The 17,363-nt window shown below is 39.8% G+C and overlaps 1 protein-coding gene across 1 annotated transcript; it reads right to left on the reverse strand.

The window, feature by feature from the left end:
• Positions 1–9,377: 9,377 nt before the first annotated feature.
• On the reverse strand, positions 9,378–10,589 carry LOC110925027 (leucine-rich repeat extensin-like protein 5). Its single transcript, XM_022168998.1, has one exon. The coding sequence runs from the start codon at positions 10,587–10,589 to the stop codon at positions 9,378–9,380; it is 1,212 nt and encodes a 403-aa protein (XP_022024690.1).
• Between the last annotated feature and the right edge of the window lie 6,774 nt (positions 10,590–17,363).

Below are 17,363 nucleotides of genomic sequence, written 5' to 3' on the forward strand. Positions count from 1 at the left end.
CGCTTCCCTTGCCTGCATCTGGAACACTCGGGCATTGTTCTTCTTAGCCTCTTCTGGCTTCTTCGTATTCTTGGGGCAATTGGTCTTGATATGCCCCTTTTCGTTACAACCATAACAGGTTGCATCCTTGATGTTTCGGCACTCAACAGACTTGTGCCCTTTCTTCTTGCATATCCCACATGGTTTGGCCTGTGATTCCTGGTTACACTTGCCAAAATGCCTCTTATGGCAATTCTTGCACCTGGGCTTGTTATCAGTTTGCCCTTTCTTGGAACCAGAGTTCCCTTTTCCTTTCTTATTCGGCTGAGAGGACTGATCATCCTCTCTCTTCCTCTTCCCCTCTTCAGAATTTTTCTTCGCCCTACTCCTCACCACATCCAAAGTGAGGGATAATGACAGATCCACAACAGATCTATAGGTGGTTGGCTTAGAAGCCTTCACATTTCCTTTAATTTCAGGAGCCAAACCACCAATAAAACGCGCAATGCGCTTGGGCTCAGGTGTGACTAAATACGGTACCAGTCTAGACATGGAGTTGAAACTAGTCACATAGGATCTACAATCTAGATCCTTCATCACGAGGGTGAGAAAATCAGTCTCCACACGCTCTACTTCGTGTTGAGGACAATAAGTGTCCTTAACCAAATCGACAAACTTCTCCCAAGAAAGGTTATACAAATGGACTTTCCCGGTGGACTGCACGAGTGCTTTCCACCACGTAAGGGCATCACCCTTAAAAGATTGGGAGGCGAACATAACTACATCTTCCTTAGCGCAGCCGCTAATGTCTATCACCGTCTCCATCTCATCAATCCATTTCATGCAATCTATCGCCCCTTTTTCTCCCGTAAAATCCCTCGGTTTACAGGAAACAAAATATTTGTAGGTACAACCCTTGGCGTACCTAGGGGTCGGCTCAAGATCTATCGGTCTTTTGGGTATACTACCCTAGTTAGACGAATGCACTGACTCACTCTTCTTATGAGTGTGAGATTTAGAATGAGCTTTCGAGTGAGTTTGTGACCGAACGATGCTCGGCTCCTTAAATTTAGCATCAACCGCTTGAGAGACTGCAGCGGTGATCATAGCTTGTAATTCTGCACCAGTAATGTTAATTCTGGTATTGCCCTGTGCTGGATGACTGTTTACTTCGTCGGAGCCAACCATTTCAGAATGCTATAATATAAGCAATAATAGTAATTTAAATTACATGTAAGTTCATCATAATAATGACTTATTGGTCATGGTATTATTAAACCACCATTTTATAATATAACTGAATGTTTGCATAATGCGTTATTCTACACATTACTAGACAGGAGAAAGATAGAAATTCCACCACTGTCAATGTCATAGAAGACATTTTATCTATCATTAAACTCGTTTCAAAAGGACATTTAATAGCTTAAAAGCTTGTCACCAGAACGAGTTGAGATTCTAATTAATGATCTCAAAAATCAGTGATCTTTTAAGGTCTGAACAAAGTTCATTGGCTTTTTTGACAAGAAGTTTATGAATTGTACTTTCATTGTCATTTTACACCTTTGCTTAAAGCCTGCATCTCAAATGGATGTCTTGGTGTATTCATCACACTGATATTTTCTAGCCAGGATTCGTATTGATCATTTTGGCTTTATGTGACTTGGAAGGGTCCAAGTATCCTTTGGAAGTTTGTGTGGTTTTGATGTGTGTAAAATGCAACATATAAATCACATCAATTAAGGCATAAAACTAACCCTTTTTAAGTACTAATGTTGGAAAAAGAGTGTTTTTGTCTTCCTTTTGTATTTTCAGGATGAAATGAGCTCAAAATCACAAAAGAAGCAAAAAGACAACTAATTCTACCATAAATACAAGAAAAGGAACAAAAGTAGACTGCCCGGACCCTCAACGGCACCTCCCAAAGCAAAGGAGAAGAAACAGAGTCTGAACACGCCCCGTGTCCAGCGAACACGGGGGCGTGCCCAGGAAGCAGCAGAAAAGACAAACCAGTAGAAGCTTCCATTGCCCACCACGGGGCCGTGTCCAGCGGGCACGGGGGCGTGGTGAAAGTACAGCAGGCGCATTAATTGTAATTCGCAATTACAATTAATGAAGAGAGAGAATGTCAGACGGGCACGGGGCCGTGTCCAGCGGACACGGGGCCGTGTCCAGCCTTCTGTTCAGCCTATAAATAGAGGAGCTTGGCTTCATTTTCTCTCATCCCTTGGCACACAACCTCTCTCACACTTCATCCACCACCCACCACCACCATAACACCATCATCCACCACCATCATCCATTGTCCATCGTAGAGTGTGTGAGTCGTCTCGGGATCCAAGATTGATCGTAAGAGTTCTTGACAATCAAGGCCATGTTTGCCTAAGTCTCTTACATCACTTGGTGAAGACAAGTGTTTAGTATAATACTTTTTATTTTTAATCTTTTGCACTTTTTATTTGGTTTTGTATTAATGACTTTAATAACTAGTTACTTATGTTGAAGGTGATCTTTCCTTATCGTTTGTCCGTGGTGTCTTGGCATTATTTTACTGTCTATATAAAATAAAAGATTTTCACCATTCATATCTCCACGGTCTATATGGAGGTATGTTGGCTACCTGGTCGGGGGTTAAGGGAACGGTTTGGTAAGGGTCTTGCCCTTGTTCAGCGTTTAGAGGTCCTGCTTGGGACCTGGGTCAAATTTAGTAGGATCTCCTTCAATGCCCATAGGTATTGGATGGCGGGGATCCAAACTCTTTGACCCCCTCATAAGTTAACTACTATTAATACTATAACCCGGCTATTTAGGACTGTATCCCTGCTGACTCAGACTACTTAGCCGAGGGTAACGTCACCGCCAAAAGCGGGGCCTACCACAATTTGCATTAATAACTTAATTCATTATCTTTCAATAATCCGACCCTTTAGGATTGTATCCTTGCTGACTCAAACTACTGGGTTGAGGGTAACGTCGCCTTCAAAAGAGGGGCCTACTACAATAACTAAGATAATCTCTTAAACAAGTGCAAAAGTGCAAAAATAATCAAAGGTTATACTAATACACGTGTCGGATCCAAGTGATTCATCTTGTCTATCTGTTTTTATTCTATTTTTATTTTCAGCATTTAGTTAGTTTTTATTTTTATTAGTTTAAAAACATTTTTCTAACTTTTTGATTTGATTAGACGTTGAGGATAAACCGGTATTAAAAGCTCTTGTGTCCTTGGACGACCTCGGTATCTTACCAACACTATACTACGTCCACGATGGGTGCACTTGCCCATATGTGTGTTTAGTGTTAGTAAATATCGTGTTTTATAAATTTAAAACTTGGTTAAAAGTGTAAAAAGGGGCTTAAATATATATCAAAAATATATACACACCGACACACATCAAGTTTTTGGCGCCGCTGCCGGGGACACAAGGATTTTAAGAAAGTTAGGAATCAACGGCCTAATCATATTTTTATTTTTCTTTAATTTTTTAGGAATTTTTCTAAGTTTTTCCGCTTCTGCAGAGCTCAACACGGGGCCGTGCCTGCTGAACACGCCCCGTGCTCAATCATTGGAACTGGCAATCCTGTTTTAAGTCAGACAGTAGGCTGAACACGGGGCCGTGTCCACTCAACACGCCCCCGTGCCCAAGATTCAGTTGCTGAAAACAGAACCGTTAGATCCCGGCGGTTGGTAATTTCTGACACAAACATGAGTGATAGTAATTCTTTTTACTTTCGGCACTCTTATGGTTTGTGGTGTCGAATATGTGGAGGCGAACATGAGGAATTAAAATGTTTTTTTCTCACTTATAGGCCCCACTATATAGACCCACCGATACCCTGTAACCTTAAGAGGGGCGAAAGTAAAAATAAGCACTATTTCTCCCTCGAATGCGCCCAGCCAGATATTCTAGGAGAAATGCTCCTTGACGAGTTATTTCAACTAGAAGAACTACTTCTCAATTGGTCAAAAGAACTTAGGAAGGATTTTTTAGATCCATCCCAAGACGATGACCATGAGGAAATGTTGGAACCGCATTCCGACAACCTCGTTGCTCCCGAAAATACCTTCTTACCTAGAAAAGACGTGGACGATAGTCGTCCCTGTGCTGATTGTGCCGTGAAGGACTCCCCATCGACTTCGTTCGGTGCATACATAGACCTGAGCGATTCGGCATACACCTTCTTTAACGAGAGCCCGGGAAAGGGTTGGACTTGTCCACCTAGAATGAAAATAGGAATTACCCTCACCGACAACCTCTTGCGTTCTCGCCTTAGTATAGGACAATTAAGGTATATTAGGCACTTTGGGGTTGTTCCAACAAGTCAAGAGCCACCCGATATAAATTAACTCCTTAGTAGAGACAAAACTTCATAAAACAGCTTTCCGACACGGGGCCGTGTCCGGCCAACACGCCCCCGTGTCCACCAAAAGATTCCCTTCTGATCAGAACGTCAGAATACGGACAAACTGTGTCAGAATTTCATCTGCACACGGGGCCGTGTCCAGCGGACACGGGGCCGTGTCCAGAAGGCTGTCGTTTTCTATAAATGCAGCCAAAAATCCTGCACATTTGGACCAACTTGGGACAGAGATTTGAAGGAATCTTCTCTCAAACAATCCTAGGTAAGTCTAAAAGAAGTTTCCAACAACCCATCTTGTCCTTTCCTCTTCTAGAGATTTCCTTCTTCTTCATCTTTCTTCAAAAGCTACCATGAAAAGTTTGAATTTTTCAACTTTTGTGGTAGGAAACAATGAGTTTTGATCATGAAATCTTGGTAAAAACATGTTGTGTAACATTGTTTAAAGTTATTTACTGTCAAAAAGTTTACATAAACCCAGGAAATAACTTAAAAACCCAAGATTCCTTGCTCCAAAATTCTGCAGAAAGATGAACACGGGGCCGTGCTCAATGAGCACGGGGCCGTGTCCAGAAACTGTTTCGTCATATAAACTGCTTTTGGTTTATTTTTCGTAGAATGGCGAGTGAAAACAGCGAAACATCATCCGTTCATTCCTCAAACAGCCGAAGGGGAAGGAGGCCCTCCGTTGAAGCTACACTTGTGCACTACGTGATAGCACTAAGGGAAGCTCTCGACGAAATAACGTCAGTAGAGGAGGTCCTCATTGACCGTATTAACGATCTTACAATGGGACTTGAAAGCAGCTTCCAAGAGATTAACCTTTTGCACCAAAGGTTAAACATTTTGGTAGCACCTCCTATGGAACCAGTCCTTCCACAACAAGACTGGAACTTGGCACTCGAGGTTGACAACCCTACCGGGTGGGGAGACTTTCCCGCAGAACCTCCCATGGAAAACCCACAAGAAGTTCCAACGGAAGTTGAAACTCCTCAAACTAATGCAAACGAGCCCTCTTTTCTCCTTCCAAGGGAGGTAGAGGAGTGGCTTGCCGACATATGAGGAGAACCACGCCCGGAAGAAGGAGTTGTAAAAGCCTTACCTAACCAAGATTAGTAGCTTCTTGGAAATTTTGCTAAGTTAAAATAAAACATAGGGCTAGAACTCCATAAGTTTAATATTTATGTACTTCTATCTTTATCCTTATGTAATGTCTCTCTATGATTTGCAATGTTATGACGGTTTTTAAGATTGATGGTTGTTTCAACAAATAAAACACACTCATGGTGGTAATGGATGAAAAAGGGAACGAGAAAAATGGAACCATGCACGAAGAACAGAGCAACCCGACAAAAATCTCCATCACAGAAGGCTCAACACGGGCCGTGCCCAACCAACACGGCCCCGTGCTGAGCCCCTGCAGAAAATAACCCAGTTCAGGTAACTGGACACGGGCCGTGTTCAGCGGACACGCCCCCGTGTCCAGGCTTCTGTTTCAATTCTCTAATTTTTGTTACTGGCACTTGACCACGGGGCCGTGCCCGGTCAACACGGGGCCGTGTCCAGGATGCCAGTAACATAAATCTTTGCTTTTTAACCCACTTTTACACATTCTAATCAACCAAAAACATTATTTTTGGACACATTGAGGACAATGTGTAATTTAAGTGTGGGGGGGATGCTAAAACCTTGAAATTTTGCAAAATCCTAAACACAAGCCTTACACAAAACTCTATTGGAACCGCTAAACACCCCAAATTTTTTCAAAAACTTTTTTTTCAATTTTTTTTTATTATTTACTTGTCTTAGTTTAAGTTGGGAATAACAAGTTCTAAAAACGTTATATTTTTACAAGTTTACAACCGATAGCGTCGTGATAAAAAAAGAACCAACATAAGAAAATTATGAAACGGCATGACAAGCTTAGTTAAAAATTCGATTATATATACTTGGTCACATAAAAACCCATTCCCACAAAAGTGAGTTTTGAGCCTTTATTGAGCATAAAAATATACATATTTAGACTAAATGCTCATTTTTCGTTTCTTGTGTGAATAGCCGCTTGGTTCTTACAAATCTAGAACTTGCCACGACGATACATTCCCGGTCCTTACCAACTTAAACCCAAGTAAGTAAATGATGGAGGCATTAGGACTAACCATTTTTCTTTCAAAACCATTATTTTTCAATTTTTTTTATCACCTACCCAAAATCCCCCTAGATAGCCCCTTTGAGCCTAAACCTTTCATTTCATTACCCCAAAACCCTTTTTACCCACCAAAAAACCTTTTTATTTTTTCACCCTTTATTTTAGTAACAAGCTCGCTTTTTCGTAAACTCACCTTTTTATGTGACGATCAAAAAAAAAAAAAAACTGACGATGAAGTCAAAAACAAACAAAAGCTATAAAAAAGCTTGTTTGGAGAAATACTTCAAAATGAAAAGTCACTAAAAACAAGTTATTTTACGAAAACCGACGCTTTTTACGATTTTCGCCCTTTTTACTAACCACTAACCCAACCACCCACCTTTAACCCAAGCCTAACCCTTCACCCCAAAAGTCCTCTTGATATTTACAAAGGTAAAAAGTTAAAAAGGAGGAGGATTGATTGCTTGGCAAGCCTATGGAAGGCGTAAGTTCCATGCCGCTCTCGAGTGATTCACTAAAAATATACACCTTCGGCCGAGTGTTGAGTGATCTCCCGTGAGGTATGTGAACTTGTATATAAATGAAATTTTAATAAGGCATGCTATGCCTAAATAAGTAATTTATCTTATGAAACGTTCAAAATAAATCATAACGAATAGGATTGTAAATAAATAAAAATAAAACCTATAAAAACCTTGGATTCCCGACACTCTAGGACAAGCTAAAAAACTTCTCTTCTACCTATTCCATTTGGGAGTGTAAGCCACATTTAAAGAGTTTTGCTTGAGGATAAGCAAAAGTTCAAGTGTGGGGGTATTTGATGTGTGTAAAATGCAACATATAAATCACATCATTTAAGGCATAAAACTAACCCTTTTTAAGTACTAATGTTGGAAAAAGAGTGTTTTTGTCTTCCTTTTGTATTTTCAGGATGAAATGAGCTCAAAATCACAAAAGAAGCAAAAAGACAACTAATTCTACCATAAATACAAGAAAAGGAACAAAAGTAGACTGCCCGGACCCTCAACGGCATCTCCCAAAGCAAAGGAGAAGAAACAGAGTCTGAACACGCCCCGTGTCCAGCGAACACGGGGGCGTGCCCAGGAAGCAGCAGAAAAGACAAACCAGTAGAAGCTTCCATTGCCCACCACGGGGCCGTGTCCAGCGGGCACGGGGGCGTGGTGAAAGTACAGCAGGCGCATTAATTGTAATTCGCAATTACAATTAATGAAGAGAGAGAATGTCAGACGGGCACGGGGCCGTGTCCAGCGGACACGGGGCCGTGTCCAGCCTTCTGTTCAGCCTATAAATAGAGGAGCTTGGCTTCATTTTCTCTCATCCCTTGGCACACAACCTCTCTCACACTTCATCCACCACCCACCACCACCATAACACCATCATCCACCACCATCATCCATTGTCCATCGTAGAGTGTGTGAGTCGTCTCGGGATCCAAGATTGATCGTAAGAGTTCTTGACAATCAAGGCCATGTTTGCCTAAGTCTCTTACATCACTTGGTGAAGACAAGTGTTTAGTATAATACTTTTTATTTTTAATCTTTTGCACTTTTTATTTGGTTTTGTATTAATGACTTTAATAACTAGTTACTTATGTTGAAGGTGATCTTTCCTTATCGTTTGTCCGTGGTGTCTTGGCATTATTTTACTGTCTATATAAAATAAAAGATTTTCACCATTCATATCTCCACGGTCTATATGGAGGTATGTTGGCTACCTGGTCGGGGGTTAAGGGAACGGTTTGGTAAGGGTCTTGCCCTTGTTCAGCGTTTAGAGGTCCTGCTTGGGACCTGGGTCAAATTTAGTAGGATCTCCTTCAATGCCCATAGGTATTGGATGGCGGGGATCCAAACTCTTTGACCCCCTCATAAGTTAACTACTATTAATACTATAACCCGGCTATTTAGGACTGTATCCCTGCTGACTCAGACTACTTAGCCGAGGGTAACGTCACCGCCAAAAGCGGGGCCTACCACAATTTGCATTAATAACTTAATTCATTATCTTTCAATAATCCGACCCTTTAGGATTGTATCCTTGCTGACTCAAACTACTGGGTTGAGGGTAACGTCGCCTTCAAAAGAGGGGCCTACTACAATAACTAAGATAATCTCTTAAACAAGTGCAAAAGTGCAAAAATAATCAAAGGTTATACTAATACACGTGTCGGATCCAAGTGATTCATCTTGTCTATCTGTTTTTATTCTATTTTTATTTTCAGCATTTAGTTAGTTTTTATTTTTCTTAGTTTAAAAACATTTTTCTAACTTTTTGATTTGATTAGACGTTGAGGATAAACCGGTATTAAAAGCTCTTGTGTCCTTGGACGACCTCGGTATCTTACCAACACTATACTACGTCCACGATGGGTGCACTTGCCCATATGTGTGTTTAGTGTTAGTAAATATCGTGTTTTATAAATTTAAAACTTGGTTAAAAGTGTAAAAAGGGGCTTAAATATATATCAAAAATATATACACACCGACACACATCAGGTTTCTCGTACCGCACAGCTAGGAGTGTTAACATGTTTTCAGATGTTAACAGAGATTTATTTTCTTAAAAAGGTTGTACCATCATAGCCAATTAATACTTTGGCTAGGTTATACCTCTAAGAATTTCTTTGGCAGATCAATTATAAATTGAAAGGAAATAACATGGTGTAATAAAAATACACTCATTTAAAACCAAAGCTAAAACTTCATTACGAAGAAATGAATACAATCGCCCTAAACGGGACTTAAGAAAGACAAACTACCCTCGCAGGGGTATACAGGAATGAAAATAAGTCCACGCAGGGACTTGATACCGAATTCAAACAAAAGTTCACGCAGGGACATTATTACAATAAACAAGAAACAAAAACAACCCTCTATTTCTTCTTCCCCTTGATAAGGTTGGCAAGGCCCTTCATGAAGCTAATGTGCCTCTCCTTGTTCTTCTTGGTCTTCTGCTCAACCCTGTCCAACCTCTCCAAGATTTCCTGGTTTTGTTGCTGCTGCTGTAGTTGCTGGGAAGGAGGTGGCTGATACGGAGGATACTGATAACCCTGAATAGGGTAGTCAGTTGGAGGCACAAGGGGGTAAGAAGAAGGATAAAGGTGGTGATACTGAGCAGCCGTAAGATATGGGTCATGAGTTCCGTAGCCCAATGGATATCCCGACGGGTCTCCATAAGGATTATACCCAGAAGAACCTGGGTACGTCGGAATTGGGTTATCAAATCCCATGGGCGGCATAGGTGGTGCATAAGAAGCTTGCGGAGGATCAGCCTCCGGTGCCGCATTTGAGGGCCCACCCATCTGAGGGTCCTCTGGAATAGGGGGATAGGAACTCGACCCTCGAGGAGAACTAAAACGGGGTCCTCCTCTAACGGACATGCGAGCGTTCCTCCTTCGCCTCGGAGGCTCGGGAGGTGGTTGCAGTGGCTGCTGCGGTGGCTCCTCTACAGGGAGTGGTGGTGGTGAGACAGCTTGAAGTTGAGGATCATCTAAAGGTGGTTGAGCCGGAGAGCTATGATAAGATGGAGTAAAGAACCAGTCATAGGTAGCCATCCTCTCTTGGAAGGAGTCGGGTCCACTATAAGGAGATCCCTGGAACGGAGACCCACTAGATATGCTGATAGGGTGGCCCGGGGTTCCTGTTTGCATTTCCGGGTCGGGGTCGTCATCCATCTCCATTTCCTGAGAGAAATGGTCCTCAGGGCCCAGCGGGTTGTAGCCAAGGAAGTCGTTCACATAGTCGGCTGGGTTGAATTGTCTTGGAGAGTAGGGGGATTCGGAATGATGAAATGAATGAGATTGTAAAGAGTTATGCGGTGGGTATGATTCATGCGAGTGGTGAGATTGGTCCGAATGGTGAGAGTGTTCGGGCTCATTTGGAGCAAATGGTCCGAAAGACGGATGAAAAGATGGTAAAGAGCTGAGCAAGACTGAGTGTCTTGCCGGCTCGAAGGGTTGACCCCACATATCGCGGGAGTCGGAGGTGGAAAAAGACGCCGATGGAGTGCGTCTGTGTGATGGCCCAGCAGATGACGGTCCTCCACGCATGGGACCCTTGCCACGTCCTCTTAGTCTCGGAGGCATGATGGTAACTTCCCTGTTGAAACAAATAAACAAAATAAAACAAAACAGAATAATAGCGAAGGAAAAGAAAAAAAAATAAAGATGCACCCTAGGTCATTTGCCTAGACTCGAGAGTATAAGGAATGTGCTTATTGTGTCATTGAGATTAAACACAAAAGGTTAGTGTTTAATTCACTCAATGTTGGCTCTGATACCAACCTGTCACACCCCAATATTCCACGTATTACCGGTGGGCCCGGTGGGGAGTATCGTGACGTAGTTGATATCATCATAGTCAACACACACAATAATATAGCACAGCGGAAGGCTGGGTAATAAACTATTACAAACCATACTGTCTGTCGATGTTCGAGTACAAGAAAAATACAGACCGGAATGTAATAAGATCCACAGGCGGATCATAAAGTACAAAGAAACAAAAACTACAGACTCAGGGTATCTATGGGATTTGCAAGATCCTCTACAACACCCTATAGCTCCAGCCTATTTCGATAAGTACCTGTCAAATCAATCTTTAGGAAAATACGTCAGTATACACTGGTAAATACAATTTAACTGACTCGTTTTGAAAACATTTAAGAAAATTGGTTTAAATGCACAAGGCACAAATCCTTTATAACTTGGGACAATCTTATTAAAATCTTGTATACAGTTTTACATGCTTGTCATACATGTGGGGCCGGTTTGTAAGCCGGACATGATTAACTGACTCACCACTTATAGAACCCACAAAAGAGTTATCCCCAACTTGTGGGTAATTAATATTTAGCATTTGCATCTGTCGGGTGCATGCCTGCACCCCGTGCATAGGTCGTGGCCATTAGTAACTTAAATGAGCCAAGGATATCCAGGACACGGTCGTTAACCCCCAAATGTTTATGTTATCAAACAATACAGATTAAAACGGGTTATGCGGATTTATTAAATCACAATCCGACATAATAATCCCATACCCGACCAAGCGGTATTAATATACCGTATCCCAAGCCCGTATAGGGAAAATAAGTTAAAAGTATTTACCTGATGTAGCAGTAAATTCCTAAGGTTCTTGAAAGATACTTTTTACTGGAAGCTATAAATCTGTATAGAAGGTTTAATTATCTATTAGGATGCTAATGGGTCTTTACTTAAGTCAAGGACTTAGACCGACTAGCTAGAAAGAAACCTTACGGACCTAACCGGTAGATTAAACGGAAACCAGGATAGAATGTGATTTAGACCCGACAAGCTTAGATACTTGTATAATATGGGTAAACTAAACACATTCTGGAAAAAGAGGTTTTAATGACTAGATTAAGCCCGTTTCGGCTATTTTACGTAAACTAGTCACGTAAACCGATCCGAACGCGTAAATGCGTAACGGGTAACCGGACAAACTATAAACAGGTCTTAAACATTATTATGCTCATAATATGTCAATATATCAGTAGTATATCAACATTTATGCCCAAAAAGCAATTTAAACCAAAATAAGTCCCATAAGGGTATTTTGGTAATTTTGATGCTCATAAAAGAATTTATTTATAAAACTGAGTTCCAGGTCTGATTAGATTAATAAAAACATGTATTTTATTGAGTTATATCAGTAGGATACTTAACATATGGAAAATATACCTTTTATAACCAATTATGCACTGTAAGGGCATTTTGGTAATCTTACATAGGCTTTTAAGGGTTTAAAATAAGTTTCTGAGTTTAAAACATTAGCTTACTGTAATATTATGTAAATTAGCTTAAAACATCAGTAAGTTATGAGTTTTATATGATAAATATAGTTTTGACTCATACTAGGTGCTAAAAACGCTAAATATGCGATTTAAAGGACTAATATGGTAAAAATGGGAAATCTGATATTTTGGTCAGTTTATTAGGTTCAAAATAATGCATTTATCATTTAGGATCAGTAGCAAAAAGTTTGGCTTCAAAAAGTTATGTAAAACTCATTTTATGCATGAAAAGGGTAAAATCGGTAATTACCGAAATTAGGCTATAATCCTATGTTAAGTTCAGCTTAAAAATAAATAAAAATCTTTAAAAATCCCAAAATATTATTTAACATCAGTAGGTAAAAAGTTTGGTGTCAAAAATCGGGTTTAGATGGGCCTTATGCTAATTACGCTTTTTATTTACTAAGAAGTCCCTTAATTACGCTATTGAGTATAACTCCCATTCTAGACCTTAAACTGATGTCAAATTTTCGGGACATGTCTAAATATCAGTAGCCAAGGTTTTAGTTCATTCACATTGCTGAAAATCTTGCTTTTATGCAAAAAGGGCATTTTAGGCATTTATGAGCATAATTACGATCAAGAGCATAAAGTACAAACGATTAGGCACCATGCAATATAACTTCAGAGAGTTATACTACAATGTAATATGGTCCTAATGGAAGCTTAAAACATGGAAGAAATAAGCTTGAATGGGTCAGAACTGAAAGTCATAGCAAAAGTCAAGCTTTTGCGACTTTCGGTTATAATCTGCCCTTAGATGATTAATTGTCGGATTAGGACTGATAAAACATGTTTATACAATCATTACCAAGTCATTAGAATGTTATATTATAATTTAGAACCTCTGGTTTATTAATTTTAATCAATTTAGTCAATTCTGTCCAGTTTGACTTTTTGTCAAACTACTTTGACCCGACAATTAACCAATCAAACGAGATAATTAGGAGACACCCTTCCAGGGGTTAATCACCTATACTAATGTGGTTTCATAACCACTTTCAATTTGATCAGTGGTTAAGCCACATGTAAACAAAACGAAAGTCAAACTAATTAGGCACTAAGTTTGACTTTTAAGCAATTAAACTAATTAAACAACTTAAAGGAGTAATTAGAAGCTTACTACAGGTCCTAGCAATCTTTTCTACACTTCAAATCTTCTCCAAGTCCTTAGCAAGCTCCAGAGCAAGTCCCAAATTGAATTGTGGTGAATGTGAGTCAAGAACACAAGAAGAGGTGCACTTATATAGGAATTTCCATGATCTTAGATTGCTTCCAGGTGTTTTAGGAGGTTAGGAGATCATCCCAGGTGTCCAAGCTACCAAAATAAACCGACTTACAACTCCCTAGGTCGATAGGAACTAGGTTAAGGCGGTGGAACAGCCAAACCCGCACCTGGCATCAATTTTCTGTATCTGGCAGTCTGAGGCGGGGCGTGTAAGACCTAAGGGGGGTCTTACGCGGGCCGCGTGAACCGGGAAAACTGGTAAAACAAGTTTAAACTTTGGCAGTTTCAGTCCCTGAACGTTTTAAGCCCCTTTTAACTTCATTTTTGGCAATCAAGGCCCTTGTGGTTAATTTCTTGGAGCCCAAGGATGTGCAAACAAACTTGGTTAGCCTCGGGTTCGTTAAATTCCTTTGTAAACGCAAGTATCATCAAGTTGACGCTTTTAGCCCAAAGTTTAGAAAACATGCTTAACGATCTCGGAATCACGTGAAATTTTTATCACACATTCTCGGGAGTATATTTGAATATTTCGAAGCCTCGGTTTTGTCAAAAGGCCACTCAGAGGTCAGAATTGACATATTGACACTTTTAACCCTTGTAATTTAAAATCTTCCGATTATTTTCACAAACGGCTTCGCATACCCAATCAGTTACCCATTTAAGAATATTTTCTTCACGTGTGGTCTTTCAGAGGCCCAAGTTTGGCATGTTGACACTTTTAGCCCTTTCGTTTGCATATTTTCACTCATTGTCAACTTTAGTCCTTTAAACTCAATCTTTCATATAACCGGAGTTTAGGACACGTGTCTATGTATAATTGGACACGTTTTTACGTGGTGTTACACCTCGTTACAACCTTAAAAGCCCCTTTGATTTGCATTCATGTTTGGCACTTGTAGGAGGAGGACCGATTTAGGTACAAGCCTATAGTTGTGCAATCACCCATTTGCCTATTGTGTGTCTAACTTATCTTTGCTTGTACTTACTTGTAGCCGAGAGGAGAGATTTAGAGAGGGGTGTATTGTTTAGGTGTTAAGAACGGGTTAGTAAAAGGGTGACATGTTTTTGTTTAGTTTATGTTGATCGCGTATGTGTTGAAAATAGTTTTTGAATGAGTTGCTTGGGACAAGCAACGGGTAAGTGTGGGGATGGACGGGTGGTCCGTAGGACAACCCTTAAGGCCTTTAAATAGACTAAAATACCATACTTTACCCGGTTAATAGCTTGAATTTGGTAATCACAAGATGTTTGATGTTACAGGTGTTAAAGAGCTTAAAATGCGGGTTTTATGGAGCTTGGATGGATGCTAGAAGTTGGCGGTGTTGGGATTGAAGAAATGGTGAATTAAATGAAGGAAACAAGGAAAAACTAACACTCAGCGCCGTAACTGTCACACCCCCAATTTCCACGTGTCACCGGTGGGCCCGGTGTGGGGTACAGTGACGTAGTTGGCATCGTCATAGACAATCAACACAATATAATAATGCACAGCGGAAGCAGAATAGAAACATTTCAACTTTTAAATAAAGCGTAATAATAAATATCACAGTAGTTGAAATGGATCCACAGGCGGATCAAATAAAAATAGAAGTAAATAGTTCAACAGATAAATGTCGTCCGAGTTTGCGAGACTATTGTGGACGCTCTCTAGGAAACAGCCAGCCTATTTCCGTATAGTACCTGCACTTAATCTTTTGGGAAAAATACGTCAGTTTACACTGGTAAATACAAATCGACTGACTCATTTTGAAAATGATTGAAAATTTATTTAAATGCACAAGGCATAAATATTTTTATTAACTTGGGATAATTATATAATATAAACTTGTGAACGATTTACATGCACTTATATCTCTGGTGGCCCGGGATCTACTGTCCGGGCTAGAGATTTAATTGACACACCACATCAAAGAGTTATACACGACGGGTGTACGCCTACACCCCGTGCTCTGGTCGTGGCCATCTCGTAAGATAATGCCAAGGATATCCGGGACATGGTCAACAACCCCCCAAAGCCTTTAAGTAAGACAAAACTGTTTAAACGAAATCACACAAGCTATTCAAGACTGAACACCCGTAGGGAGCAGGACTTGTGCGCCCGATCAAGCGGTATTTTAAATACCGTACCCCAAGCCCGTATAGGGAAAATAAGTCAAAATGTATTTACCTGAGCAAGTATAAGTCACAAACGATAAGTGGTGGTAGCTTTTACCGGGCTTCCTAATCTGGAACAAAGGTTTATAATTAACCTATTAGATTCCTAACGGCCTTTTATTTAAGCTTAAGCTTTGACCGGTTAGTTTTAGGAGTGATATGGTTTACGCACGATTAAGCGAAAGACCGGATAGAATGTGATTTAGACCCGACAAGTTTGAATACTCGTATAATATGGGTATACTAAATACATTCTGGATTTTGAAGTAAAAACGACATCGTTTGACCCGTTTCGGTCAATTTATGCAAACTAGTTACGTAAACCGAACCGAATGCGAAAAGGGCGATACGGGTAGCCAAAAGATTCAAATGCAAGTTCCCTGAATTAATATGCTTAGAATATGATATTATATCAGTAAGTTATGTCCTATATTGCCCGGGATAATTTTAAACTCAATTTATGCCTTAGAAGGGCATTTTGGTCATTTAAAAGATAATAAAAGGGTAAAATTAGAAATCTGAGTTTCGGGTCTGGTTCATACAGTAAATATACTTAATATAACATATTATATCAGTAGGGTATGACCCATATGTCAAATATATCATTTAAAACCAAACTATGCACCGTAGGGGCAATTTAGTAATTTCACAAGGGCTAAAAATGCCAAAACTGGAAACCTGAGTTCAAAACATCATACTTACTGTTATTATATGAAAATATGTAATTTACATCAGTAGGTATAAGTTTTATAGGTTTAAAACAAGTACAACGCTTACTATGCGCTTAAGACGCTAAAAATACGACTTAAGGGCGTTTTCGGGTTTTCACAGTAAATCTGAGATTTTTATATTTCCAGAAGTCTTATAATAATTTACTCATCATACAAAATCAGTAGAAAAAGGTTTCGGGTCAAACGGAGGTGTAAAACTCTTTTTATGGCTAAAACGGTCAAAACCGACATAAGCCGAAATGGCTAGGTGATCTAGGATCCGTTCAGCCAAAAATTAATTAAAAATCACCAAAATTCCCAGAATATTATATATAATCAGTTGGTAAAAAGTTTCGTGTCAAAATGTGGCCAGAAACGGGTTCTACGCAAAAAGGACCGTTTATGTAAATTTATAATATAGTTTTACGCTAATGGCCATATCTCACAATCTGGACCACCAACTGATCCGAAACTTTCGGTGCAAGTTTATATAATAAAAATAAAGATTTCTATCCTTTCACTTTTCCAAAAATCCCGTTTTAAATCAAAAAGGGCAAAATAGTCAACTTTATGCATAAACCGGAAACAAGCATTCGAATAGGCTAAACATAGACTCAATCAAGGAAAAATCCAGAAAGTTTAGCTAAAATAAAAATAGTCAAAAATACTTTCCAATACAGATCTTGTACATGCATGTATGAATCCGAATCGATAGTCTACGAAATAATCGTTTTACAAGACTTTCGGTTCCGATTCGTGGCTATACTATAGAGTGTCGAGTTGATGATGATTAAAACACATTTATATATATGTTACAAGTTATTTTCAATGATCAATCAGGTTGCATGTCATCTATATCATTAATCATGTCATTTTTCGCAAAAATCACTTCTGTTGACTTTTTAGAATTAGGTTTGACTCGACATTAAGCATGCATGTAGTGGGAATCAGTTAG

The sequence above is a fragment of the Helianthus annuus genome, chromosome 17 (genome assembly GCF_002127325.2).
Source record: "Helianthus annuus cultivar XRQ/B chromosome 17, HanXRQr2.0-SUNRISE, whole genome shotgun sequence".
In the NCBI taxonomy this organism is placed as follows: Eukaryota; Viridiplantae; Streptophyta; class Magnoliopsida; order Asterales; family Asteraceae; genus Helianthus; species Helianthus annuus.

Excerpts from the sequence above, each read along its gene's own strand:
- LOC110925027 (XM_022168998.1), bottom strand. The coding sequence starts at position 10,589 with ATGCCTCCGAGACTAAGAGGACGTGGCAAGGGTCCCATGCGTGGAGGA.